This window comes from Mytilus trossulus, chromosome 12, assembly GCF_036588685.1.
Source record: "Mytilus trossulus isolate FHL-02 chromosome 12, PNRI_Mtr1.1.1.hap1, whole genome shotgun sequence".
NCBI classification, from domain to species: Eukaryota; Metazoa; Mollusca; class Bivalvia; order Mytilida; family Mytilidae; genus Mytilus; species Mytilus trossulus.
In genome coordinates this window covers 3,225,023-3,252,507 of record NC_086384.1, presented here as the reverse complement: position 1 = coordinate 3,252,507, position 27,485 = coordinate 3,225,023, and the positions used below count along the sequence as shown (strand labels likewise).

General features: G+C 32.1%; 1 protein-coding gene across 1 annotated transcript; it reads left to right on the top strand.

The window, feature by feature from the left end:
* The first annotated feature begins 17,266 nt into the window (after positions 1–17,266).
* LOC134693565 (uncharacterized) lies at positions 17,267–22,255 on the top strand. Its single transcript, XM_063554403.1, has 2 exons — positions 17,267–17,409; positions 21,615–22,255. Exon 2 carries the CDS (start codon positions 21,632–21,634, stop codon positions 22,253–22,255), a length of 624 nt encoding a protein of 207 aa, XP_063410473.1. The 5' UTR covers positions 17,267–17,409; positions 21,615–21,631.
* Positions 22,256–27,485: the final 5,230 nt, after the last annotated feature.

The window sequence follows — 27,485 nt, the reverse complement described above, 5'->3', positions numbered from 1 at the left end:
ACAAAGACAAATGAAAGAGCAATATATTACCTTGTTAAGATTTTAACATCAGTACGCAGAATCTATACATGAAGACCATCATGTATTATTTGCGAAGTTGATACGGAATATTTATCAACAATGTCTTGGTACCTTCCGATGAACATTTTTCAGAAAAAGGACGAGACGTTTTTTGACATACCCCTGGTTCATCAACTTTCTACTCAGACACTGATGACGTTTTACAGAGTCTGAGTAGGAGCTGCAAGCTCATGAATATTAAATAAGTTGGAAAATATATATCCCATATGCAGGTGAAGTTGGTATATTGCTACTAAGGTGGGGGAAGTTTATAATTTTCAAAATAAAAATCGTCTCGTTTGTCATAGATTCTGGTACTGAGATAACTGTGTAAGTCAATTTCGAGATATAAGTCTAAAAATGAGGCGGAGAAAGCTGTTTCTGATGTGTCCGTAATTTCTAGTTCTGGGGGATATATTAATTGAACTCAATCAGAAAAGTTCTGAGTGCTTATGGAAAGAAATTATCAAAATAAAAATGAGGACATTTGGTATGATTGCCAATATGACAATTTTGCAACAAACTCAAATAAAGTGGATGTAAGCAATTATTAGGAAACCGGACGGCCTTCAACAGTGACGAAAACTAATATCTTATGATCGGCTACAGAAAGCCTCGACATATAAACTATGAAAAAATTATATTGAGAAAGCTTAGGACCTCAATTTATGAAAAACAAATATTACCGATCTGAATCATCGATGACAGCCACTGGACTACATCCTCTTAATTATGTTTTTGATTGCCCAGCCCACCCTTATCTGGCCGGTGTAACAGTTTGACATAATAACAAACTATAGAAACAAACAGTAGAAAAAGGCTGAACTGATCAGTTGAATACAAATAGAAGTAAAACAAGCAAACAAACAACGTGGACGTTCACGGGTACTTATATATCCCAAAACGAATAGACATTCGGTACAGATTTGGGAGTACTCGCGCAGTTCAGCTAGGTCCAGGGCAATTACAACTTATGAAAAAAATCGTGTATTTAAGACTTTAATATTTATCACTTCACATCCACCATTCACGAGATTTAATGAAAATCGTCATTAACATTCAAAGAAAAACATGATCTTCTGAAGTGCATTTATTGCTGTTCATATAAATTTTTTTAAAGCAATTTCCTCTTGGTAAATTTCGTCAGCATAGTAAGAGAGTTGCTGATTATTAACAAATAAACTTTATTGCCAAAACGTATATAAAGTTTGTTTAAAGAAAAAAATAAGTGTTTTAATCCTTTCATTTCAAAGTTAATCAAGCATATTTCCCTTTCTCATAGAGAAAACAATTCATATGAGTTTTAGCAATTAAATTTGCAACCAGATTAACTATCATTGATTTAGATAGGAAAACTTTAGTTGCATTTTAGGAAGTTTGGTATTAACGTTTGAAGAAATCAAAACGTTCAACAAACATAAAAGGACCATTAAAATAAATTGAGAATGGAAATGGGGAATGTCTCAAAGAGACAACAAACTGACCTAAGAGCAGAATATAGCAACAGCAAACAAATGCGACAAAATCCCGTAATCTAAAGGCAAGCTTCAGCTGGCCTGTAAACAAACATAAAGATTTGGTTTTGAAGTTTGGTTGTACCTGTAGAAAACTTATTTGAAACTGGATAGCACATCCTCATTTTTACGGAAATGTTGTTAACTGGCCCGGAATTTTAGAAATAATCCATGTAAACTTGTCGCTCCCTTAAATAAACTTAATCTAAAAGGTTACCTATTCAACACTGTTAGAAGGTCATTGAATATTGTTTTATTGGTATAAAAATTGATTTTGTAATCAGTAAATTAGAACTAAATATTACTAGTATGTTAAATACACATACGAATTCATGGATCTACAATCTGTCGATACCTGTAACTTGGCATTGCACAAGGTCATGATTTTCTCTGGCTGTTTCGATCAAAGTCAGAGACAAAGAAGCCATGATTTGTCTATCATCTCTTCATGATCAGTATGTTGTTGTTCCTGCGGTTTCTAATAATATTATCTGTGTATGTAAATTGTATTGATACGGATGTCTGGTAAAAGAATTTGGTATAAAGGAGCACTTAGGTAATCCCAAGTACAAAGACATTTCATTTGACAAGAATGAGATTTTAGCAAATCATAAGTCCTTCATGGCTTCAATAAACATTACATTGAACAGCAGATCGGAGGCCTTATTTTGTTTGTATTGGATACCAAAGCGTAATAAAATTCCGTACAAACAACGGTTCATTACTGGCTCATCTTCATGTTCCAGTAAAGAATTGTCTATTAGATTGACTAAAATTCCGTCCGCAGTGAAAGAGGATCTTCAGCAATACTGTGAAACTGTTTACTCGCGTAATGGTATTAACTATATGAGGATTCTTATTAAATCTAAAGAACTTCCAGACAATTTTAAATATCGGTCTTTTTCTAAAATAAGTTCTATCAAAACTTTTGCTTTTTCAACCCTGTATACCACCATTCCCCATTTGAAATTAAAAAATCGCCTAAAAGAAATAATCCACAATGCCTTTTAACACGAAAATGGTAGCATACGCTATAAATTTATTACTTTGGGATTTCATAAGGCATATTTCGTTTATGGTGACAAACATAAAGGTAAAACATGCTACACAGAGTAACAAGTGGTCAGTATGCTGGAGTTTTTTTATCGACAACATCTTTGTTGAGTTTGGAGGTAAACGTTTCCAAAAGATTGTCGGCCTTCCTATGTGCACCTCTTCTTGTCGAACTCTTCTTATTTGCATATGCATCGGAGTTCCTCCAGACACTTGTCAAAAACAAGTGGTCAAAGAAGCCAGATTATTTTATTTCACTTTCATATATATTGATGAGGTTCTTTCCATAAACAATCCGAACTTTTCTGATTGGGTTCCATTAATATATCCCCCAGAACTAGAAATTAAATAAACAACATACACTGCTCATTTTTAGACTTATATCTCTAAATTGACTTACCCAGTCATCTCAGTGCCATAATCTATGACAAACGAGACGATTTTAATTTTGAAATCATAAATTTCTCCCACGTTAGTAGCAATATACCAACTTCACGTGCATATGGGATATATATATTCCTAACTTATTCGATATAAAGGGGCTTACAGCTCCTACTAAGACTTTGTAAAACGTCATCAGTGTCTGAGTAGAAAGTTGATGAACCAGGGGTATGTCACAGAACGTCTCGTCCTTTTTCTAAAAAAAACTTCATCGGAAAGTACCAAGACCTTGTTGATAAATATTCCGTATCAACTTCACATATAATACACGATGGTCGTCACGCCAGATTTCATCAATCATTTTCTGTATAGAAAAATGCATGTAAAAAGTCAGTCAGGATTATGACAGTTGTTATCCTGTTTGAGTTTTTGGTTTTGACATATGCTAACGAATTTTACGTTGGGAATGTTCTTTTTGATTTTGGTATTTTTGTTATCTTATTTTTTGACATGCAAGCTCCAGACCTCATCTAAACTTATTGTTATTGCTTCATCAAATGAAAATCAAACACAATCAACCCATTTGGGGTTAAGTATCAACTATACCATAACAAAATATATGAGGGCACAACCCGTATCTTGCAAAAATCTGGTTTTAGAATTGAAGTGTTTATTTCTGATTTATGTAACGCGGAACAGCCGTTTTTGTGTATTACTGCGCTTGCTTTAAAAGTCGATATAGTATAGTGTGATTATACGATAATAGGTTGTCATATTATAATTTAAACTAATTAACCACAGATCACTGATATAAATAGTTAGATAGAAATCAATTCAGAGAGATAAAAGAATAATTTTTTATGCGAATTATGTGATTTAGAAGATCTTAGAGATGAATTATATTATGTAATGAGGTGTAAATTTATGATTTTAAAAAAACAGAAGTATGTTGATTATCCAAATATAATTAAATTTAATGAAGTTATGAATATGACAAAACAATCATATTTTAAAAAGTTGTTTACATTTATAAGGTATATTAAGTCTATTGTGTGTTCTCTTGGCTGAATTCAACTTAAATTTGTGAAAAGTGTACATAGTATGTTTCATTAGAATGTATAACTGTGCTTTTCATTACATGTAACTTCTACCATCTGTATACCATTATATTGACGAAAGTTTACCAGAATAAAAATATATGATATAACATACTCTTAGTGATTTGATATTAATCATTGTTCTGTATTAATGACAAACGTTGTCCTTTATTGCAATAACAAGCTGTAAAGGGATGTCTCAAAACATGGTATACAATAGGTACGATCAAAATAAATAAGTGTAGTAACGGCCCCGCTTTAAAGTGTAGTAACGGTCCCGCTTTAAAGTGTAGCCACTGTTTGTGTATATGAAAATCCCGGGCCTTTGTTCAATCTATAAATGCATCAAGTCTGAAAATAATTCACAGTCTATACACATCGTGGAACACTTCTCTATAAAAGAGGGACGAAAGATACCAGAGGGGGAGCCAAACTCATAGATAATAAACTGACAACGCCATGGCTAAATATGAAAAAGACAAACAGATAAATAAAAGTACAGAAGACACAACATAGAAAGCTAAAGACTAAGCAACACGAACCCCACTACAAATAGTCTTATTCGGTAGGTCACATTCGTGAAAAGGGAAGGGTATTGTAGTTATGACATAAGGAACATATCTGATATCATCTGTGAAACGGAGAATTTATGAAGGGATGATTAGAGGCGAAAAATACCAACTAGCCATTCATATTAATAGGTCTGAAACTACCTTCAACGCCATGACAACTGTATGAAAATATACGACAACATGACAAACAACAGCACATAAAAACGTTTTAGAAGACTGAATAACAGAACCAAGTGTTATATTAGATGCTCTGGAAGGGTTTGTAAATCCTGCCTCACTAGTGGCACCCGTCGTGTTATATTAGATGCTCTGTGAGGGTTTGTAAATCCTGTCTCACTTGTGGCACCCGTCGTGTTATATTAAATGCTCTGGGAGGGTTTGTAAATCCTGTCTCACTTGTGGCACCCGTCGTGTTGTGTTTGTAAGTACCAACCTGAGGATTAGTCAAAACGGTAGATCATTCTATGATAAGTGGACGGGAGGTCCAAAAGTCAAAACGGTAGATCATTCTATGATAAGTGGACGGGAGGTCCAAAAGTCAAAACGGTAGATCATTCTATGATAAGTGGACGGAAGGTCCAAAAGTCACATTACGTTATAATTCTTTACGCAAGGTAAATACTGTAACATTAACTTGTTAGAATGTTTGTTTTTTTTATGTTGTTAAACCGTGTTTGATAGTGCTATTAGGTAAAATTGAAAAGGGGGTTTTAAGATATACAACAGGAAAATTATTAATCATAAGGGGAGGGTTGAGATCTCATAAGCATGTTCAACCCTGCCGTAATTTTGCGCCTGTCCTAAGTCATGAGCCTCTGGACTTTGTTAGTCTTGTATGATTTTTAATTTTAGTTTCTTGCGTATAATAAGAAGTTTAGAATGACGCCCAATATCACTATTCTACTATAAATATTTTTTTAGGGGCCAGTTGAAGGACGCCTGCGGATGCGGGAGTTTCTCGCTACATTGAAGACCCATTGGTGGCCTTCGGCTGTTGTTTGCTCTATGGTCGGGTTGTTGTCGCTTTAAAACATTCCCCATTTCCTTTCTCAATTTTATAGTCGGAGATATACTGACAATACCACGACAAGGAACAACAAAGGGCAAAAAACCACTTACCAAAATCTTCACAATAGTACATAGAAATAATATTCATAAATTGAAAGTGGATATCTTTTAAATAGTAACAATGAAGAATACTTTTGACAAAGCCCTTATCTTTAAGTTACTGTTTGTTCGTATAGAACCTTATGAAAATGAGCTTTTGTTTAGTAGCTAACTTATGGTACCTAAACATTTATGGCTTTCATATGTTTAATCATCCATGGTACAAGTTTAATCCAAAAGGACGTCAGAGCCTAAATTATTAGTTTTTAATATCTCTAAAAATGTCTTTGGCCCTAATTCATATATTTGGTTTTGATGTTATATTTGTTATTCTCGTGGTGTTTTGTCTGTTGCTTGGTCCGTTTCGGTGTTGTGTCGTTGTTCTCCTCATATATTTAATGCGTTTCCCTCGGTTTTAGTTTGTTACCCCGATTTTGTTTTTTGTCCATGGATTTATGAGTTTTGAACAGCGGTATACTACTGTTGCCTTTATTTGGTCAATGTTTAAACATCCCGCGTTAAATTGTGACCTACAATTACTGTTACGACTACAAAGATACAGTATCATTCATTTTTATATGAAATCAAACATTAGATACAATGAAATATCATTTATTTGTAAATGAAACCAATACTTGGATACAATTTATATATGAGATTAAGGATGTTTGCTTGTCATGTTTTGGAAATTTTGTCAGATTTTCGAAATCCTCTGGTTTTACCCATTCAAATGCCTTAAAATATTTTGCCCATGGACCCCCAATTTCTTTTTATAAATCTTTAACATGTATAATTATAAGCCATTTATAAAAATCTTATAAAATTTTATTTATTTTTTAATAGTATTTGAGAACTTTTACTGGTCAAACTGAGCAGCAGACATCATTTAATAAAGATAGTAACACACTTACTTTTTTTTAATTTGACTTACCTATTGTGTTAACTATCTGCAGCATAAAACATATCCAATACAGAAAGTAAAAAATATGTTTAGAATTGATGAATTTAATAACAAGCATAATGCAAATTACAGCCTTGTCTCTACAATCCAAATTTTATTCATCCTCATAGTAACTCAATATCTATAAAGACGCAATTCAGATGACGAGTTATTAAGTAAGAAGAATCGTCGATGTGTAAAACAATGTTTAACACATAACATATTTTTTTTAAACGGAATGTTAACTTCCCTGTTCTTTGGATGTCACTTTTTGTGAACTTCGTCTAGGGACCCGTGTACGAATAAACACAGTAATTCTTTTCGATAATCAATAATATAAAGTGACGATCTTTTATATCCATAATCATATAATGGTAGGAACACTTAAGCATGAATATTGTTTATCTTTTTTAATAATTATACTTAGACACGGGTCTTGCGCAAAATATGATGAGTCTGGAATAACTGATGAGTTTCATTTAATATGTCAAAGAACGTCTCGTACTTTTTTTCTAAAAATGATCATCGGATGGTACAAGGACCTTTCTCGTTTCTTATTTTATAAATATAAGACCGTTGGTTCTCCCCTTTGAATGGTTTTACACTTGTAATTTTGGGGGCCTTTAATAGCTTGCTGTTCGGTGATATCTATTTGACGTGACTCTGTACTTTCACATCTCATCATTGTGTTATTGTTTTATGTTAATTTCTGTTGTTTTCCTATTTTTGACATTTGTACCTATTATGTATGTTTGTTTTGTTCACTTAAGGAATGACTGTAATATTTTTTCTGACTATGAAGAAATAACATAAAAAATGTGGTGCACACTGAATAACGCGCGTAGCGCGTTTTTTAACAGTGTGCACCACATTTTTTATGTTATTTCGAATAGACAGAAAAAATATTGCATTCATTTTTTATAATTTAATTCTAAATTCCATTTGAAACCGTAAAAAACCATGAAAAACCGAAAAACGTTGATAACATCACGGTCACATGACTAAATTATGTCTATGGTCTGATAACAAAATAACGTCAGCCAATCAGAAGACGCGTTACATCCAAAATGAAATTATACATCGTTGTCAGTAAAATTAAATATGATGCGATTGTCATATTACAAAGAAGTTAAGCTAGCAATAAAGTTGGTTTAATCCACCATTTGCTACTTAAGAAAATGTGTGTACCAAGTCAGGAATATAACAGTTATAATATATTCGTTTGATGTGTTTGAGCTTTTAATTTTGTAATTTGATAAGGAAATTTCCGTTCAATAATTTTGTGATTTTTCTTTTTACACTTCCGATAATCCAAATGTCGTCGTTGAGGTAAACAAACTAATTTTGTTCTGTAATCAGAATATTACTGCCTAGTTTGAAAGCATTTTACAAATAACTGTGAATGGCTGTTTCGTTTTAATTATACTGATAAACCGTACTTGCATTAAATTTCAAAATAATTGAGATCTGCGCTATGATAGGTGGGTCATATTGTACATGCATCCATCAACTGCCATGCAAATCGGAGTCAGAAAAAAATATCACGATGAGTAAAGGTTAAGATTTAGTGTAATTCAAATAACAGTACTGTATTGGTCTTAAGACCATAAGACATCAACGACATGTCGCTGTAATTTATCATTTTACAAACATGCGCAATCTATCAGTCGTTTTTTTTTTCCTTAGACCTCTGCAAAAATGTTTTGATCTTTTTTCTCGGTGTTACATGTTTATCATTTAAGGATAATACTTATTATAAACGAAGTTAAGAATTGATACGGCTAGTGGTTTACTAAAATGGAAGGGACGATTTAGTGTGAATGGCATTGAGAGATCTAAAAAATTATAAAATGTCCAACATATAAAATTTGACAGTTAATTAGTGTGTGTATCAAATATGATAACGATTAGCTCACAGTTTATTACTCGAAAAACAGCAATATCTGACTCGTTTAGAGTATAATGTAGCATTGATCAATAAAATTTAAATTCATAAATGTTAGTAGAATGACGTAAAAAGCTGAAAGCCTACACGTTTGCAATTAAATCACAAGTAAATTCATGGCCAACAAAAAAATGAACACATACTAAGGCATGTTTACAAAATGTTAATTTTGAAGTTTGATGTAAATACGGGATAATTGTATATTCAAATATGAACAGCCATTCACATATATTTGTAACATGCTTTTAAACTAGGCAGTAATATTCTGATCACTGAACTAGATTATATTGCACACTTTAACGTCGACATTTAGATTATTGGTTGTAGTCTAAGTAAAACTCATCAAATATTCTGTTTCGCCAGACACGTATTTAAGTATATATATTATGAAATGTATTCATGCTACATGGTTCTATCATAATGAGTATATTAGATTGTCATTTCAAATCATTATTTTTATGAGTGCTGTAATGTTTTAATTAGTACACAGGTCCCTAGACGAAGTTCAAAAGCTTACATCATTCAAACTACAGTTAAATTGCTAACATTCAGTTATCAACAAATGTGTTGACAACAATTGTATCTTAATACACATCATTCAAATAGACTTGTCATACATTTTGTCAGTGCTTCAGTATGGATAAAATATAGATTGTAGAGACACAGTTCGGCATTATGCTTATTATCAAGTACATCAATTTAATAACTTTATTTCACTGTCTTATTTGGATATTTTTTATGGCACAGATAGTTAAAACAATTGGTAAGTCAGAGTGTAAACACGCAGGGCTTTTTGTACTAAATGTATTAAAGTGGGAGGTTAAAGATTAAAATTAAACGGTAAATACTCATATATAGATTGTATATAAGTTTTGGTTTGATGTAAACATTAATGATACTATATAGTAATTGAAGGTCACAATTTACCGTTTTGATGTTTTCACACTGATCAAAGCCCTTTGTAAAGATATCACAAATTTATAATTATGGCTCCAACGTTCTTCTGGATTACTCGACCAGTCTGAATTGGTCTGAAATTACTTGATACTTAACGATTGTACCCTGAACCAAAATTAAAAGTCTGAACTTGTTCTCGACTTTTTTGGATTCGAGCGTCACTGATGAGTCTTATGAAGACGAAACGCGCGTCTGAAGTATATACTAAATTTAGTCTTGGTATCTTTGATGAGTTAAGTAGTCAGCACTTTTTGTGCTGACATGAATAGTCATTGATATGGTTATATTTATAAATTTACTGTTTACAAATTTTCGATTTTTTTGAAATACTAAGGCTTTTCTACCTCAGGTATAGATCACCTTAGCTGTATTTGGCAAAACTTTTAGGAATTTTGGTTCTCCATGCTCTTCAACTTCGTACTTTATTTGGCCTTTTTAACTTTTTTGGATTCGAGCGTCACTGATGAGTCTTATGAAGACGAAACGCGCGTCTGACGTATATACTAAATTTAGTCTTGGTATCTATGATGAGTTTATTTACAACCACTGGGTCAATGCCACTGCTGGTGGAGATTTATTTCCCCGAAGGTATCACAAGCCCAGTAGTCAGCACTTTTTGTGCTGACATGAATTGTCATTGTTATGGTTATATTTATAAATTTACTGTTTACAAATTTTCGAATTTTTTGAAATACTAAGGCTTTTCTACCTCAGGCATATATCACCTTAGCTGTATTTGGCAAAACTTTTAGGAATTTGGGGTCTCCATGCTGTTCAACTTCGTACTTTATTCGGCCTTTTTAACTTTTTTGGATTCAAGCGTCACTGATGAGTTTTATGAAGACGAAACGCACGTCTGACGTATATACTAAATTTATTCTTGGTATCTATGATGAGTTTATTTACTCCACCAGGAATGGTGTCTGGACCATGTTCGACTTAGTCTTAACCATTCTTCACCTAGTCTGAACCATATTTGACGAAGTCTTATCCAACATATGCGTATTTTTTTTAACGATACATTAGTTGTCATCCAATAAGGAACATTTTTTTACAATATCTACTTCCCCTGGCTAGAAAATTTGAACAACAGTTTGAATTTAAAATATAGAATTTAAACCAAAATATCCCAATGAACATAATATATCATCGTTTGAGCCTTGTATATAGGATATGTGATGAGTTTATTGATAAATTGGTTGTAAATTCATTAGCTGCAACTTATTTGATTTTTTTTCTCTAATGAGAAAGGGAAATATGCTGGATATACTTACTGGATGAGTTGATTAAAGCACTAAAACCTTGCTCTTTGACAAAATTTATATACGTTTTGGCAATAAAGTGTATCAACATATTTTATTTCTATTGGCATCAATTTTGTCCATTTAATAGCAGATTTTATTATGGATAACAGTACTAGTTCATGGCAAAACTCAGTTAAGACCCTTTAAATTCAAATTCAATGATAAATTTATTAACACTTACCATTATCTTAATCGTATTTATTGTTTATAATCACAAACTCTCTAACTATTACTAAAATGAAATAATTATAAATAAATCTAATATGAACTGCAATAACTGTACTGTCATAGATTTTGATATTTCAGTATTACACTAGAAACTCTACACAAACACTTAAGACCAAAGGGTTTTATCTTTCTTTCCTTATTGTTAATGTTTCCTTTCTAGACAATGATTTTTCGTTGGCACCGTCTTCTGGTGTTTATATATCCCAACTCGCTCGTGGTGCTTGTGTCTGAAATGACATTTATGATTTTTTTATTTATTTCTAAAGATTTACTAAGTTGGGGATTAAGTTGCCACATATAACTTTACTTAATGCACTGTCAATGTAGTATACTTACAAAAGTCTATTAAAAGACAAACCTATATGTTGATATAGTTTTGTTAAGTATAGCTCTCCTTAGAATTTTAAAAAGCTCAAATGAGAAAGCTTTGTTTTATATTGCACCTGCTTTGATGTTCAATATGAAGTGTTGTAAGTCGACAGGCTAGTGAGAAAGAGAATTTGTCTAGAAAGTCAAGAAATGATATGATATAATTGATATATCATTTGATTTTTACGCTTCCGGTTATGAAGTCAATTCGTCATGATACTAACACAAAAAAATAGGTAAAGCCATGGCAAACAACTTTAAAGCTCATGTTAGATAAAATTTACCACAACAGCTGACATGATTCGTTTTTCTACTTATGATGGGAAACATGTACAAAGTTGTATACCCAAGTTTTCTGGGGGTTACCCTATAAACCTGGGATCAGCCCATGTTTTAAGACATGAGCCGAATCTGTTTAAGTACCCGTCTACGTCCACTTTGTGTTTTAAGCTATACTTCTATTTGTATTCATATTAGTTTCACAGTACTACAATTTATAAATACCTATAGTTTGGCACTTCAAAAGAGTCATGTTTTTCTCTGAAAATGACACTTTACATTAAATATCTGGATGTTGGATGTTTACTGATTTATATTTAAACCTGTTCTGAATGTCTATTTCTTTTTGGAATGTATAAGTATCCGTCCTTGTCCACATTGTAGTTTTGTAAGATATATTTCTATTTGTTTTCCTCTGATCAGTTAATATAAAAAAGAAGATGTGGTATGATTGCAAATGAGACAACTATCCACAAAAGACCAAAATGACACAAACATATAGCCTTTTTCAACTGGTTCTTATAGTTGTTCTTATATTTAACAGTTATAATAATCTGGTTATGTGATGGTCGGGCACTCATGAACATCTTTAACCCCGCCTCATTCTTTATTTACCAGTCCGAACTCAAGAGTCTATAGTCCAGTGGCTGTCGTTGGTTCATATCGGTTATATTTGTTTTTCGTAAATTGTGGTCATTAGCTTTCTCAATATAATTCATCCATATTTTACGTGTCGGGGCATTCTATAGCTGACCATAAGGTATTGCTTTTTGTCATTGTTGAAGGCCGTATGGTTGATAATCATTGCTAATGTTATATGTTTGTGAATAATTGTCATTTTGGCAAATATACCACATCTCCTTATTTTCATTTTGATGATTTCCGATACAGTTGAAATTTAAAATTATTTTTGGTCAAAGGTAAACCCTACTCTTTAGGACTTCCATATACTTATAGAAATGTTAAACATTTTTTTACAGACGTTAAATACCTTGGTTGCTACGCTGATGACTCGTGGAGAATGTTAGATGAAAGGCATGATAATAGTCTAATGACACTTGAAATGTGCAAGAAATTATGCATTAATGACCGGTATCTGGGATTACAAGTAGGTGGTAAGCAAGGGCACTTTTGTGGTAGACATGCATCACTTGTGTCACAGGGGTTTATGGCATGAAGCTCTTTTTATCTTTTAATGCACAATTTTAAAGTAAGGATTCTTAACTATTTTATCTGATATTAATCGGCGAATGTGTGTCTGCGCTTCGAGCATTAGCTTTAATCAGCAGTTTATGTATGTTACCAATTTTCTCAAAGTTTCCTAAAAGGTGAATAAAAGATGCAAAATGATTATTGATCGTCTGCTTGCACCTTTAATTTTGTCAATCATTTACTAATGAGTAAAGTTGATGAAGAAATAATGTGTAAATAATGTTTGAGATTATCAAAGGTACCAGGATTATAATTTGCTACGCCAGACGAGCGTATCGTCTACATAAGACTCAGTAGTGAAGCTCACATCAAAATAGTTATAAAGCTAAACAAGTACAAAGCCGAGTAGCATTGAAAGGTGTGTACAAAATATTCCTGCTGCTCTTATTTGGACGAGGTGTCTGCAAACATTTTTTTCGATTTTTGTGGACTTTTTGACTTCACGTTTTGCAATTACTATTTAATTCTGTCATTAAGGATTAAACATAGAAAAATTAACACTACCGAAAAGGGTCAATTTAAAAAGATAGCTTTTATGATTTAATATTGTGAAAAATATATGTACAAAGAATTCCTTATGCTCTTATTTAAATGTTGGTGTCTGTAAACAACTGGACATTTGTTTTCTTCACTTCACGCTTTGCATATGGAGTTTGAAAGCGAGTGTGTTTGACATCTAAATCCGTCAATAGGAATACATAGCAAAATTTAAGCTACCCAAGAGGGTGGATTTACAATTTTTAGATAAGTAGCATATATAATTACAGGTATTATTTACTAACCTAGAAAATAAACGCAATTAAAATATCTGAGTTTATACATGATAAAATTGAGAAAGGAAATGGTGAATGTGTCAAAGCGACAACAACCCGACCGTAGAGCAGACAACAACCGAAGGCCACCAATAGGTCTTCAATGTAGTGAGAATTCCAGCACCCGTAGTTGTCCTTCAGCTGGCCCCTAAAAATCAGTTATAGATGGTCTATTTCGTATGATTTAATGGATGATTTTTTAATACACATCATACACATGGTCAATAACTGTCAATGTTCCTGACTTGGTATAGGTAGTTTCCTAAGAAAATGTTGGATTGATCCTGGATAGCAAACAAACTAAACCTCTCACTTGTGTGACAGTTGTTTCTCAATACTTAGCATTTTCTTATCCCAGGCAAAGATAACCTAAGCCGTATTTGCCACATTTTTTTGCAATTTTAGATCATCAATGCTCTTCAACTTTGTACTTGTTTGGCTTACTTACTAGTCTAATATATGCGTCACTAGTGAGTCTTATGTAGACGAAACGCACATATGGCGTACTCAATTATAAGCGTGGTACATTAATTACTATAAGAATGTTGAAATCTACTATTGTATTGTTTATTTCTCTGTCCTGAATTGTTCTTGCATTATCTGTACTGAGTCCTGTCCTGTCATGTAGTGTTATATTTAACTTAGCTAAAAAAGAGCAAGGCTTTACTAGCCACAAACCCAGCTTTAATACACCATTTTTCTCTCAATGTCCTGTACCAAGTTAAGTAAAGGGCTGTTGTTACTTTAAAGTTCGTTTCTAAGTGTTGAATTGACGGGTTTTTTTTTGCATTTCAGTCTTTCTATTGTTTTGATGTTTTCCACTTATAATTGATTGGTTTTACTCAGTTTTAGTCTGCAACCCCGTTTTATGATTTTCCAACAGCTGTATACCATTGATGCTTTTGTTTATAGTTTCATTATATTGACAATATTGGATGGGCAACACAAGCAGACATTACCGGTAATTGTGAAAATAATTGGGATCCAGCACCTTAAACTAGACATACAACAAAACCGACTTTATACATCAAACAAACATACATATAAAATTACATTGACAATGTGTGTTCAACAGATGCGCATTTCAACAATACATATCTCTTCAACATGTTCAATGAGGTCAAAATATTTAAAATTCCAAAAATAATTAGCCTATAACCAAAAGGACTTTTGAAATACGTATATATTTCCCAATGCCAGTTACAAGTTTCTTGGCTGCTATTACTCTCAGTGATTAAAATATATCACCAGCAGAGGCATCGACCTAGTTATAGTAATTACATTAACGGTATCAACCTTTCTGCACCAGATACGCATTTTGACAATAAATGTCTGTTCAGTGATAAACGAGGCCATACAATATGTAAATCCAAACGTTTAAAAGAAAAATACACATGGAGGTGTTATACCAACAAATCATAGTACGTCACATCGAATCGCTGTAGATGTGGTCTTTCATTATACTAGATTTTTGTTATCTCAAACTATTGATCGGAAGTGATAATGACAAATTGTATGCTATAGTTATGCTTTAAAAAAAACAGTAGTACAATGTAAAAAGTCACATTCTGTTTATACAACAAAAAAGTCGTCTATAGTTGTAATGCCATCAAATCATAGTACGTCGCATTCGGTTGCATACGGAAATAGGTCGAACAAAGATACTCCATTGACTTTGGCAGTTGTAGGTAATTAATCCTGCATTTCATTGCAGTTAAACATTTCTGGGTCAAAAACAAATGTATTGAGTATTTTACAGCTTATTTATGCTTGGTCCGTTTCGGTGTTGTGTCGTTGTTCTCCTTTTATATTTAATGCGTTTCCCTCGATTTTAGTTTGTTACCCCGATTTTGTTTTTTGTCCATGGATTTATGAGTTTTCAACAGCGGTATACTACTGTTGCCTTTATTTACAGCACCACTATTTTTTACATTAGGTTGCTATAGAATATTTTGGAAACTAAAGGTTACTGAACCTCGTACACAGGTAAAAAGAGGTGAACATTTGATTGGTTAGCTTCCAATGATAGTTATTTTCTTATATGCAATGAAATGTTACGTGGATTTTTTTCTATAGTAAGGGACAGGATAAATTTTATCCATGTCAAGTATTTCGTTATTTGAAACAAAGATAAATCCTTCTATTTTTTTTTAAAGTGCAAATTAAAGAAACACTAATAATTATTAATAATAATGAAAAAAATATTGGTGGGGGTATATCACCTAGAGAACTTATAAACAAAAAAGACAGAAAATATAGCTAAAGTGGGTCTTTGTACGAGGGAGATACATTTAAAGTTTATTTCAAAATGCATGAACAACAAAGTTTGAAAACACGATAATTGCATGTTTGGAACTTGCGATTGTTGTGGTTAATGCCTAATGAAAACTCAATTAACATGTTTCATGAGCTGATTGCCTTTGAATGAAAAGCAGAAATTTTGAAAGTGATCAGTTCATTGCTTGATATTGCTGTTAATCGACTGTCATGTCACTTATATGTTTAACTTTTCCACAATCTTGGTGAATCTGTCTAAAGTCAAGCTACTAATTTTCAAGGGTTGGTGTCTGTTACTGTGTACCATATTTGATTTTCAGTGGTTGGTGTCATTTACTGTGTACCATATTTTTTTTTATCAGTTGGTTTCATTTACTGTGTACAATATTTGTTTTTCAGTAGTTTTGTCAGTTACTGTGTACCATATTTTATTTTCAGTAGTTGGTGTCATTTGATATGTAACATATTTGATTTTCAGTGGTTGGTGTCAGTACCGGTGTACTATATTTGATGTTCAGTAGTTGGTGTCAGTGACTGTGTACCATATTTGAATTTCAGTGCTTGGCGTCATTTACTGTGTACAATATTTGATTTTCAGTATTTGGTGTCAGTTACTGTGTATCATATTTAATTTTCAGTGGCTGGTGTCAGTTACTGTGTACCATATTTGATTTTCGGTGGTTGGTGTCAGTTACTCTGTGCCATATTGAATTTTCAGTGTTTTGTGTCAGATACTGTGTACCATTTTTTATTTTCAGTGGTTGGTGTCAGTTCCTGTATACCATATTCGATTTTCAGTGGTTGGTGTCAGTTACTGTGTATCATATTTGATTTTCGGTGGTTGGTGTCAGTTACTCTGTGCCATATTGAATTTCAGTGTTTGGTGTCAGATAATGTGTACTATTTTTTATTTTCAGTGGTTGGTGTCAGTTCCTGTATACCATATTGGATTTTCAGTAGTTGGTGTCAGTTACTTTGTACCATATTTGATTTTCAGTAGTTGGTGTCAATTACTGTGTAACATATTTGATTTTCGTTAAGTTTATTGTTTTTATCTTATGATATCTCACATCCACGACCCTGTGTCTGTGGTTTGTGTATTATTTTATTAATATCTATATCACATTTTGTAATTTTTCCAATTATTAATTGTTTTACAGAATTTCAATGAGTGTTATTGTGGCGATTCATTGGGCGGTTCATATGGGTACAGAAAGGTAACTGATACTGAATGTTATCAAGCATGTGTAGGGAATTCGTCGCAAATATGTGGAGGACCCTGGCGGAATTCTGTTTATGAATGTAAGAAATTTTTCATATGTTTCTAGTTCCTTACCCTAACCTTTATCCTAATATTAACCCTAAATAGATGAAAGGGTATCTATGACTTATTGCTCTTCTCTTATTCAAGATTATTCATTTACAATCAAACAGGAAATACCGTAACGTTTCCAATGTTGGACCTGTTGTTTGTGATACTCAAAAGTCTCATGACAAACGATACCGGAAGAAAGAAGGATTTCTGCGCAAATGTGGCAAAATAAAAAAGTTTTCAAAAAACATTTAACGATTTTGAGTAGATTGGAAATTATTTTGATTTTTTAAATTTTTATTATCGCTTTTCCTACTGCTATAGGGGACTTCGTCCACTTAATGTTTACCTTGAATTGCAAGCCCAGTAGTCAGTTACTCGATATTGGAGATATCGATCTCTAGATTAAAAATGTTATGTCATTTCAATTTACAATTATCTCTTTCTCATTCAAGTCTCAAGTGGTTTTTCTATGGTCGGGTGGTTGTCGCTTTGACATATTCACTATTTCCTTTCTCAATTTTATTTCAAATATTTTTTAGCATCACCAAAGTGCCATTACTCGTAGATAGTCAAATATGTTGTAGAAATAAAAAAAAATATCTTTAAAAATGTTAACGTTCAAAAAGATTATTTAGAAAGGGTAAGTAATCCAAAATTATTCTCAAAAAGGTTAAAATATTTTACGCAAAAAAAAAATATTGTTACAAATAATTTTGGTACTGATGTTGATAAATAGGAGACAGACAAACTAGAGAGTACAATTTGTCTACAAAATACATGAAATGGCAAAGACAAAAACTCCAGGATCGTCTGGTTTTAGATATTTTTGTCATATAGCTCTTTAACGGTCTCGAGATTTATAGGAGAACACACTAAAGTTTAATACGATTTGAATCAAATTTCAGTAGACATAAGACATAAAACATAAGACATACAGCTTTATTTAGAGTCGGTATAAGTAAGCAATTACAAACATTAGCTCTGAAGAGCTTTTAAAATCGACATAACAACAAATAAAACAAAACATACATATCGAGTCATGCACACAACATTAAACATTTAAAGCAAGTGTTCAATCAGTATATAAACAAGCAGCACAAAAGTTCTTTAAGCATCTTACAAGATTAACACATACTGATACGTGCAATTATGAGATAAAAACAAAAAGCACAAATGAAATGGTTTGCACATAAAAAGCATATTAAAAGCACATAAAGTTTCTAAAGTTAGCACATAAGCAGCAGAAGCACTATAGTAAAGATAAAAAAATAAATTTGCCATGCTAAAAATAAAGCAACACACCAAAAATTAATTAGCAGAGATTAACTGGTTTTGCAGGCAAAGCATTGGCATGAGCTGCCAAACCAAGAACTTATCAAGTTCTTGAATTGATTTAAAGATGATTGCTTACAAAGCTCATATGGCAGCTCATTCCAAAGCTTAGCACCCGTATACCTGAAAGATTGTAGTCCATATGTAGTTGTTCTTACATGTGGTAGATCTGCTGTATGCTGGTATCTGAAAGAGTAAGTGTTTTCCTTTAAGTGAATCAAATCATGGAGATATATATAGGACAATCTTTATTTATAATTTTGAAAACTTCAATCGCCAAAGATCGCATTCTTCTTACTTTGAAAGATGGTTATTTTGATTTGCAAAGTAGATCTTCATAACTTGCTGAATGGTCTCCATCGATAAACCTTAGTGCTCTCTTTTGAATTTTCTCTATCTTTTTTGTATTTACCTCCCCACAGAAGTGCCAAACTAGTGGGCAGTAATAAAAGTTGGACATTATGAAAGAATGATAAATTGTTAATTTTCCGAGTTTAGTCAGGTGTTTACCTATTCTTTTTAAGACATTTAATTGTTTGGATGCTTTTTTACATATTATAGAGACATGTTCATTGAAATTTAGTTTAAAATCTATGGTTACACCTAGAAGTTTAACGTTATCTTCACACTCTATTTCGTTACTTTCTAATTTAAATTTTAGGTTTTCGTCTTTAGTTTTTTTACCTACAGTTATTGCCTGAAATTTTTCTGGATTCGCTTTCATTTTATTTATTGAAAACCAGTTTATCAAAATTTTACTTTCATCTTCTAAAGTTTTAATTAATTTATCTAAATCGTTATCTGCGTATGAAAGGGTGTTGTCATCTGCATAATTATAGAGTTCAATTTTATGAATAAAATAGAAAATGTCATTTAAAAAAATATTAAATAATGTCGGCCCTAATATTGACCCTTGTGGCACCCCTTTAAACATTGTTTGCCAATAGCTTGAATTAGTACCTACTTTAACACACTGTTTTCTATTAGTTAAAACAAGAGGGACGAAAGATACCAAAGGGACAGTCAAACTCGGAAATCTAAAATAAACTGACAACGCCATGGCTAAATATGAAAAAGACAAACAGAAAAACAATAGTACACATGACACAACATAGAAAACTAAAGAATAAACAACACGAACCCCACCAAAAACTAGGGGTGATCTCAGGTGCTCCGGAAGTGTAAGCAGATCCTGCTCCACGTGTGGCACCCGTCGTTTGCTTATGTGATTACAAATTCGGTAAATGGTCTAATTCGGGAGGTCAAATTCATGAAAGGGAAGGAGATTGTAGTTACGACGTAAGGAACATATCCGATATCATTTGTGAAACGGTTATTCCATAACGGTCAACCAACTCGTGATGGCGTCCGTTAAATTTACGAAGGGATGATTTCAACTTCACCCTTTGAAACTCTTGGTTTGATAGCTTCCTTGTGAGCAGTAACCCTCTATCAAGAAAATCATGATAGGAAATCCAAAAGTTTACAAGATGAGGCGGAAACACCATAAGATTTTAATTCTAGTAAGAGGAGATCATTGGGTAGGCAGTCAAAAGCCTTGGACAAGTCCATTAATATAGCTGTAGAAAAAACTTATCAGGACTTTCCTTTTGGTCGGTTTGAAAAAGCTTTTGATTCATTATCATTTGGTTGTTTCTTTTTTTTTTAAATATTAAAAAATTTCAATTTGAATAATCTATATCACATTAAAAGAAAGGTGGCAAGTTATCAGGTTTTTTCACATAGAACGGGGTTGTCGATAAACTTCGGTTTAATCTACAGTAAACCCCAGGTTGTATGGATCGGCAGTATGACATTTAGTTAGAATGAACTTTGTACTAGCTTAAATTTATCATGGAGTAAAAATAATTTTGGTGGAAACAATATTTTGATTATGAATATTACAAGTATAATTATAAACTCATTAACACATAAATATTCTTTATTTGTTCTGCAATTTGTTATAATTTAATTAAGATCATCCGGGTTTTAATACATCCTTAGCTTATAAATATATTTACAAACAAAGCACTTCGGACGTTTATAATTCATTAAGATTTATTTCAATTCTTTGTAAAAGAAAATACCAGAGGGGCAGTCAAACTCATAAATCGAAAATAAACTGACAACACCATGGCTTAAAATGAAAAGGACAAACAAGAGTACATATGACACAACATAGAACACTAAATAATAAACAACACGAACCCCACCAAAAACCAGAGGTGATCTCAGGTGCTTCGGATAGGTAAGCAGATCATTCTCCACATGTGCCACCCGTCGTGTTGTTTATGAGATTGTAGTTACGACGTAAAGAATACATCCGATATCATTTGTGAAACGGTTATTCCATAAATAACGGTCAACCAACTAGTGGTGGCGCCTATAGAATTTACGAAGAGATGATTTCAACTTCACCATGTGGAATTCTTGATTTAATAGCTTCCTTGTGAGCAAAAATCCTCTATCAAGAAAATCATAATAGAAAATTCAAGCACGGGAATATCATATCAATTGGAAGATATATACACCGTATGCAGGTACTGCTGGAATGTTGCTACTTAGAAATGGAAAGTTCACAATTGGAAAGCTGAAATCATCTCTTTTTTGTTTAAATCAACCCTCATTGTCAATTTCTAGATGTAAGTCAATATATGAGGCCGACTTAACTGTAATTGTTGTGTTGTGTACTTTTTTAAATGGTGTGTGTATAGTGTCCAATTTTTGTATTATCATAAATTAAGTGTTAAATGGACATTAATCAGAGCTAGCAACAGGAAAATAACCCCAAATAATTCATTTAATAAAAATTCCAGATGAATTTGTCTTTTTGTAATATTGGAATGTTTTTATTTAACAGTCATAATAACACCAGCAATGCCAACCACTAAAATTACAACACCTGGACAATCTACAGTGAAAACAATCGACATGACAACACCTGGACAATCTACAGTGAAAACTATCAACATGACAACACCTGGACCATCTACAGCTAAAACTATAAAGATGACAACACAGAAAGAATCTACAGTGACAACTACAGAACAAACAATCCAGGCTCAAACAGAGATGACAACTTCAGTCATGATAACTGAATGCCTATGTCCCTGTTGTAAGGTTGGAGAGGATAAATGGGATTTCTTACGTGGAATGAATCTCACTCTTGATCAATTAGCAGATGTAATGGAACCAGAATTATACTTAATGAGAACAATACTGAGTATCAACAAATCAAATACCACCCGGATGCGTCGTTCTAAGACATCAGCTTCAGATGATCGTGTATCGGCTAAATCCATAGGATTTGTAGGAGTCGTCTTCATTTGTCTTATTACAGCCCTATTTGTATTCTTTGACATTCATAGCTACATTGTCGCTAAATTTAAAAGACGTGGAACTTCTTGGTTACCATTCAAAAAAATAGCTCTCATGTTTGTTTTGTTTTCCTATATATCTCAGACATATATCATCTACATATATGTCATCTTGCGTTCTTAAATGTGCACATAAAGCATTCACTGCCTTTATATAAACATAACAGTTTGTCGTGATTCTACTTATTCTATAAGACTAAATTATTTAATTCACACTTCTTATACAGGGAATCATTTTTGTTGAACCAGTACTGAATATAAAAACAAGATGTGGTATGATTAACTCTGAAACAACTCTTTACAAAACACCAAATGATACAGAAATTAACAGCAACAGGTCACCGCACGAATTAATAATTAATAATGTTGAGCGATTGTGCACGAATTATTTGGCAAATAAAATTCTTATAATTAGTTATCAGCATATCTCTCTTCTAAGAATTGTGTTTATTTGTAATAATTGTTTAAAAGGTACCAGGATTATAATTTAATACGCCATACAGCGGCAATGCTGCTGCTGCCAGACTTTCAATAAAGATGCACAAATAATTCTTTGCAATGCCAGAAAAGGAAAAACCTGATCTTGATTATTCTGATATTACTGTATGGTCAACAGTGAACGGGATAGCTTTTTCGCTTTTCTTTTTTTTGTAACAATACATGCAAAACCCAAATCCTAATTTATCTGGTTGCATGACCAAAACCAAAGTGTGGTATACAATATGTAGGACAAACAGGACGGGAGTCAGGAACATCTATATCGCTTCCGAAAACCTAAGAAAGTCATAGGTATAATTTATCAATATTTTGGTCAACACAACCACAATATCAAATATATAAGAATTCAAAAGCTCTAAACGATTCAGAAACAACAAGAGCAATCGCTTTGACAATGAGAAGATTCCAGTAAAATTATCGAACTATCTTGAATTAAACGACTTCAAACAGCTTACCTCCTTGGTCTAAATAACGATATTCCTGAACAAAGTGACATATCTACAACTTCTTCTATTGATATCATGAATTTTATGGATAAGAGACAACGAAATAATTAATCTCATGGCAAACATATCAATCGAAATCAACAAATAAAACATCTTATGAATTATACACTTGGCAATCTCGTATGTATACTTCAAAAACAATGGTAAGCATTAGTTATTACGTAAACTGGGTCCAACACCAATTAGTGATAAATTACATGATATTTGTTAAGGAGTGTGATACCATCTCTTTCGTCAGGCCACTGTATAAATATTGGCGTATAATTACAGTTTTTTGCCGCCATAGGCTGTACTTGCGTATCGACAAACCTGAAGATATTACATATATTGCATTAACTTAAAACACTTCTAAACTCTTAAAGGATGCACTTGTTGTTACAAATTCATTTATCATGATTGTAATGGGTTGCAATTTGAAATTGACACATTTGACCTAGAAACGACAACGGTTCATGCCGGCTGTTCAAACTCCTCCCTTTGAAAAATCACATTGCCAGTCGTTTGCCTGTTTACCAAAAGAAAGGTTCCTGGAAGAGACTACACATACGCTCTACACATCGGACACAAAATTACCTTAATTGTCCTATTTAGAATCGAAATATTTGATGCAAGCTATACTTTATTGTAGTTTTAAAATGGGTAAACATTACATTCGTGTTATTTTAGCCCACATTACCGCTCGGGCAAAAATAATCACTAATCGTATATAATGTCTACCCATGTTCAAACTACAATAAAGAATAGCTTACATCATTTATTTCTTAATTAAAATAAATTGATTGTTCATGATATAATATATTACATCATTCTACAAATACATGAAATCATTTTTTTCAATAACTGTATGTACTTTTTTATATATATTTTATTGATTAACCTGTATATTGAACTATACTTATAATATATCTTCTAATTATTTTAGGCGATGGGTTGTCGTATTGTTGAATAAATTCATAAAATATTTATGTATACGAAAATATGAAAACGTAAATCGAGAGTGACCAAAGTATTATTATGCTCTTCAACTTCGTACTTTATTTCGCCTATTTAACTTTTTTTTATTCGATCGTCACTGATGAGTCTTTTGTAGACGAAACACGCGTCTGGCGTAAATACAAAATTTAGTCCTTGTATCTATGATGAGGCTAGGTTCCATGTGTTTAAACTAGACTCAAAAATACATTGTCAAAAGACCATGACTAAGAGGTTGACCAACTGATATTCATCATTGAGATGTTATATTTCGTATATATATATAACAACATACCAAATATCATTAACATAACGTAACATTTCTTGTCCCCCTCAAACTGAACTTTTGCATATTAACTTATTACCCCTTATTTTAGGCTTAGTTAAGGGGTAATATGGAACGGAGTGGATCACAACTACAGAGTCATCGTACGACCATGTTGTAAGTAGTTCAATTTCAACCTATTTGTCACTGTAAAATATAAACACTATGAAATTGATGTAAAGCTGCAAGTAATAACTTTTTTTTTAAATACATTGTCAAAATAATAATGGTCGTATTGCGTCAATGCTGGAGTTTGATAAGCGTTCAACTGAAAATGTACCTTATATAGATATAGGACGATGTGATGTGAGTGCCAATGAGACAACTCTCCATCAAAAAACAATTTAAAAAGTAAACCATTATAGGTTAAAGTACGGCCTTCAACACGGAGCCTTGGCTCACACCGAACAACAAGCTATAAAGGGCCCCAAAATTACTAGTGTAAAACCATTCAAGACTTATAGTTTGGATAATGCTCTTGTTATAACTAAGTAATTAGTATGTTTACATATATAATGTAAATAGTTGAGTAAACATTGTACTTATTTATATTTGTACTTACTTATATTTGTACTTACTTATATTTGATCATTTTTTTACACAAATAAATCCGTTAGTTTTCTCGTTTGAATTGTTTTACATTGTCTTATCGGGGCTTTTTATAGCTGACTATATGCGGTATGGGCTTTGTTCATTGTTGAAGGCCGTACGGTGACCTATAGTTGTTAATGTTTGTGTCATTTTGGTCTTTTGTTGATAGTTGTCTCATTGGCAATCATACCACATCTTCTTTTTTATATTACCTATATTTGTACTGACTTATATTTGTTCTCAATTATATTTGAACTTACCTATAGTTGTACTTACTTTAAATTAAACCTACTTATGTTTGTTTTTTACTTATATTTGTACTTACTTATACTTGTACTTACTTATATTTGTGCTTGCCTATATTTGCAAAGCGTATCCATTTGATATCAGGTTAGGAGGGAGACAGGGATTATCTCATACATGGTTAGTAGTGGTGTTACATCCATTTATATTCCATATTAGGTAAGAAGGGTGGCGGGGCTTATTTCATACATGGTTGGTGGTGGTGTTACATCCCTTTATAAAAACAAAACGGTACTGAGAAATATCTTAAAGGTTTCAACAGACGAAGAAATTGATGAGTACGATGGAAATAAATTCATGAAACACATTTAAAACTAACAAGTTATTCATGTTGGCATCTGTTTTTGTAGGATCAATGGAAGTAGTTTCTTATTAAATGCTAACAGTATCGGAGACTTGGTCATTCTGATAGGTCACTAGTCTTAATTTCACACGTTAAGATAGTCGGTAAGATAAATTCGTTATATAGAGTGCTAGTGACGTAATACGGTATATATGTGGTCAGTAAATCCCATATGGAATTTAGTGATCCCATATTACCGTATTTGGTCACTAGCACACTATGTAACTAATAATATTTGTACTTACATATATTTGTTCTTATTATATTTGTTCTTCAAGTATTTGTTCCTATATATATTTGTTCTTACTTACATTTGTTCTCACTTTTATTTGTACTTATAGTTATACTTACTTACATTTGTTCTTACTTACATATGTACTTATTTATAATTGTTCTTACTTATATTTGAACTTACTTAAATTTATTCTTATTCATATTTGTACTTATATCTGTACTTATATTTGTTCTTATATTTGTTCTTACTTATATTTGTACTTATACTTGTTCTTTTATTTTTTCTTACTTATATGTGTACTTATATTTGTACTTATATTTTTTCTTACTTATATTTGTACTTACTTATATTTGTTCATACTTATATTTGCACTTACATATTATTTGTTCTTATTTATATTTGTACTTACTTATATTTGTTCTTATTTATATTTGTACTTACTTATATTTGTTCTTACTTATATTTGTACTTACATATATTTGTTTTTACATATATTTGTACTTACTTATATTTGTTCTTACTTATATTTGTACTAACTTATGTTTAGGGTTACTTATATTTGTAGTTACTTATATTTGTACTTACTTAGTTTTTATCTTACTTATATTTGTTCTTACTTATATTTGTTATAAGTGCTAATATGCTAAAGTGTTAAAATACTGCTGTAAATATTTCTTCCAATCATAAAATATGACCGGTTTCTCCATATCTTTAACTAACTGGGAAATATTATGACCATTTCTGCTGGATTTACTCATACTTTCTGCAATCTGCAAGATATAACAACATTTTTGCTTTTAAACAATCAACATGTAGTGTGCATGTAGTTTGATTTAAATGTATTTAGAAGAGACAAGAAATACAAAATGGTGTGACATGACTTTTTTTCCTGCAATGGATATACTAGAAATGTTGACATGCATACATGTATCCATACTATTAAACGAGAAGACCTCATTTTGTGTGTCGCTTCTCTTTTTTCCAAACAAATTATTCAGCATGCCTCTGTGTTCATTGAAAGAGAACTATAAACATGATAAATGTATTGTTAATGCTGTAAAGTGATATTATGTTTTTTTTATAAAATCAGGACATCAGTATAATATATTCGACCTTGATAAATGTAAATTACAGGTGTTTAATGTTTAATGACGCACTTAATATTTTGTGCACAATTTAGAACGTTAGCACGGGTGACATATTTTCACATTTAATTTGAAATATAAATTCGGTGTTCTATTAATATAAGTTGCATCCTTGTTAAAAAATTCTCAGATTAAGAATGGTCATGGTATAACAAAATCACACGTATTTTCAATTCATGCTCTGTATCAGCATTGTATTACCCTTCCAAATCAAAATTAAAAAAAACAAAACAAAAATAACCCATCTCGTCTTTATCTTTAAACGGAATGTTCAAATCATCAAACAGAAAACAACAATGATACAATGTATATATCGAAAAGGGACCTTACTGCTATTATTCCGTGGTTACATGTAGTAGCGACTTTTATGTTACTCATTTGTTCGTTTCACAGAAATGAGTGTTCTTATGTTTGTCATCTTTGTTTGTGCTGTATT

Excerpts from the sequence above, each read along its gene's own strand:
- LOC134693565 (XM_063554403.1), top strand. The coding sequence starts at position 21,632 with ATGCCAACCACTAAAATTACAACACCTGGACAATCTACAGTGAAAACA.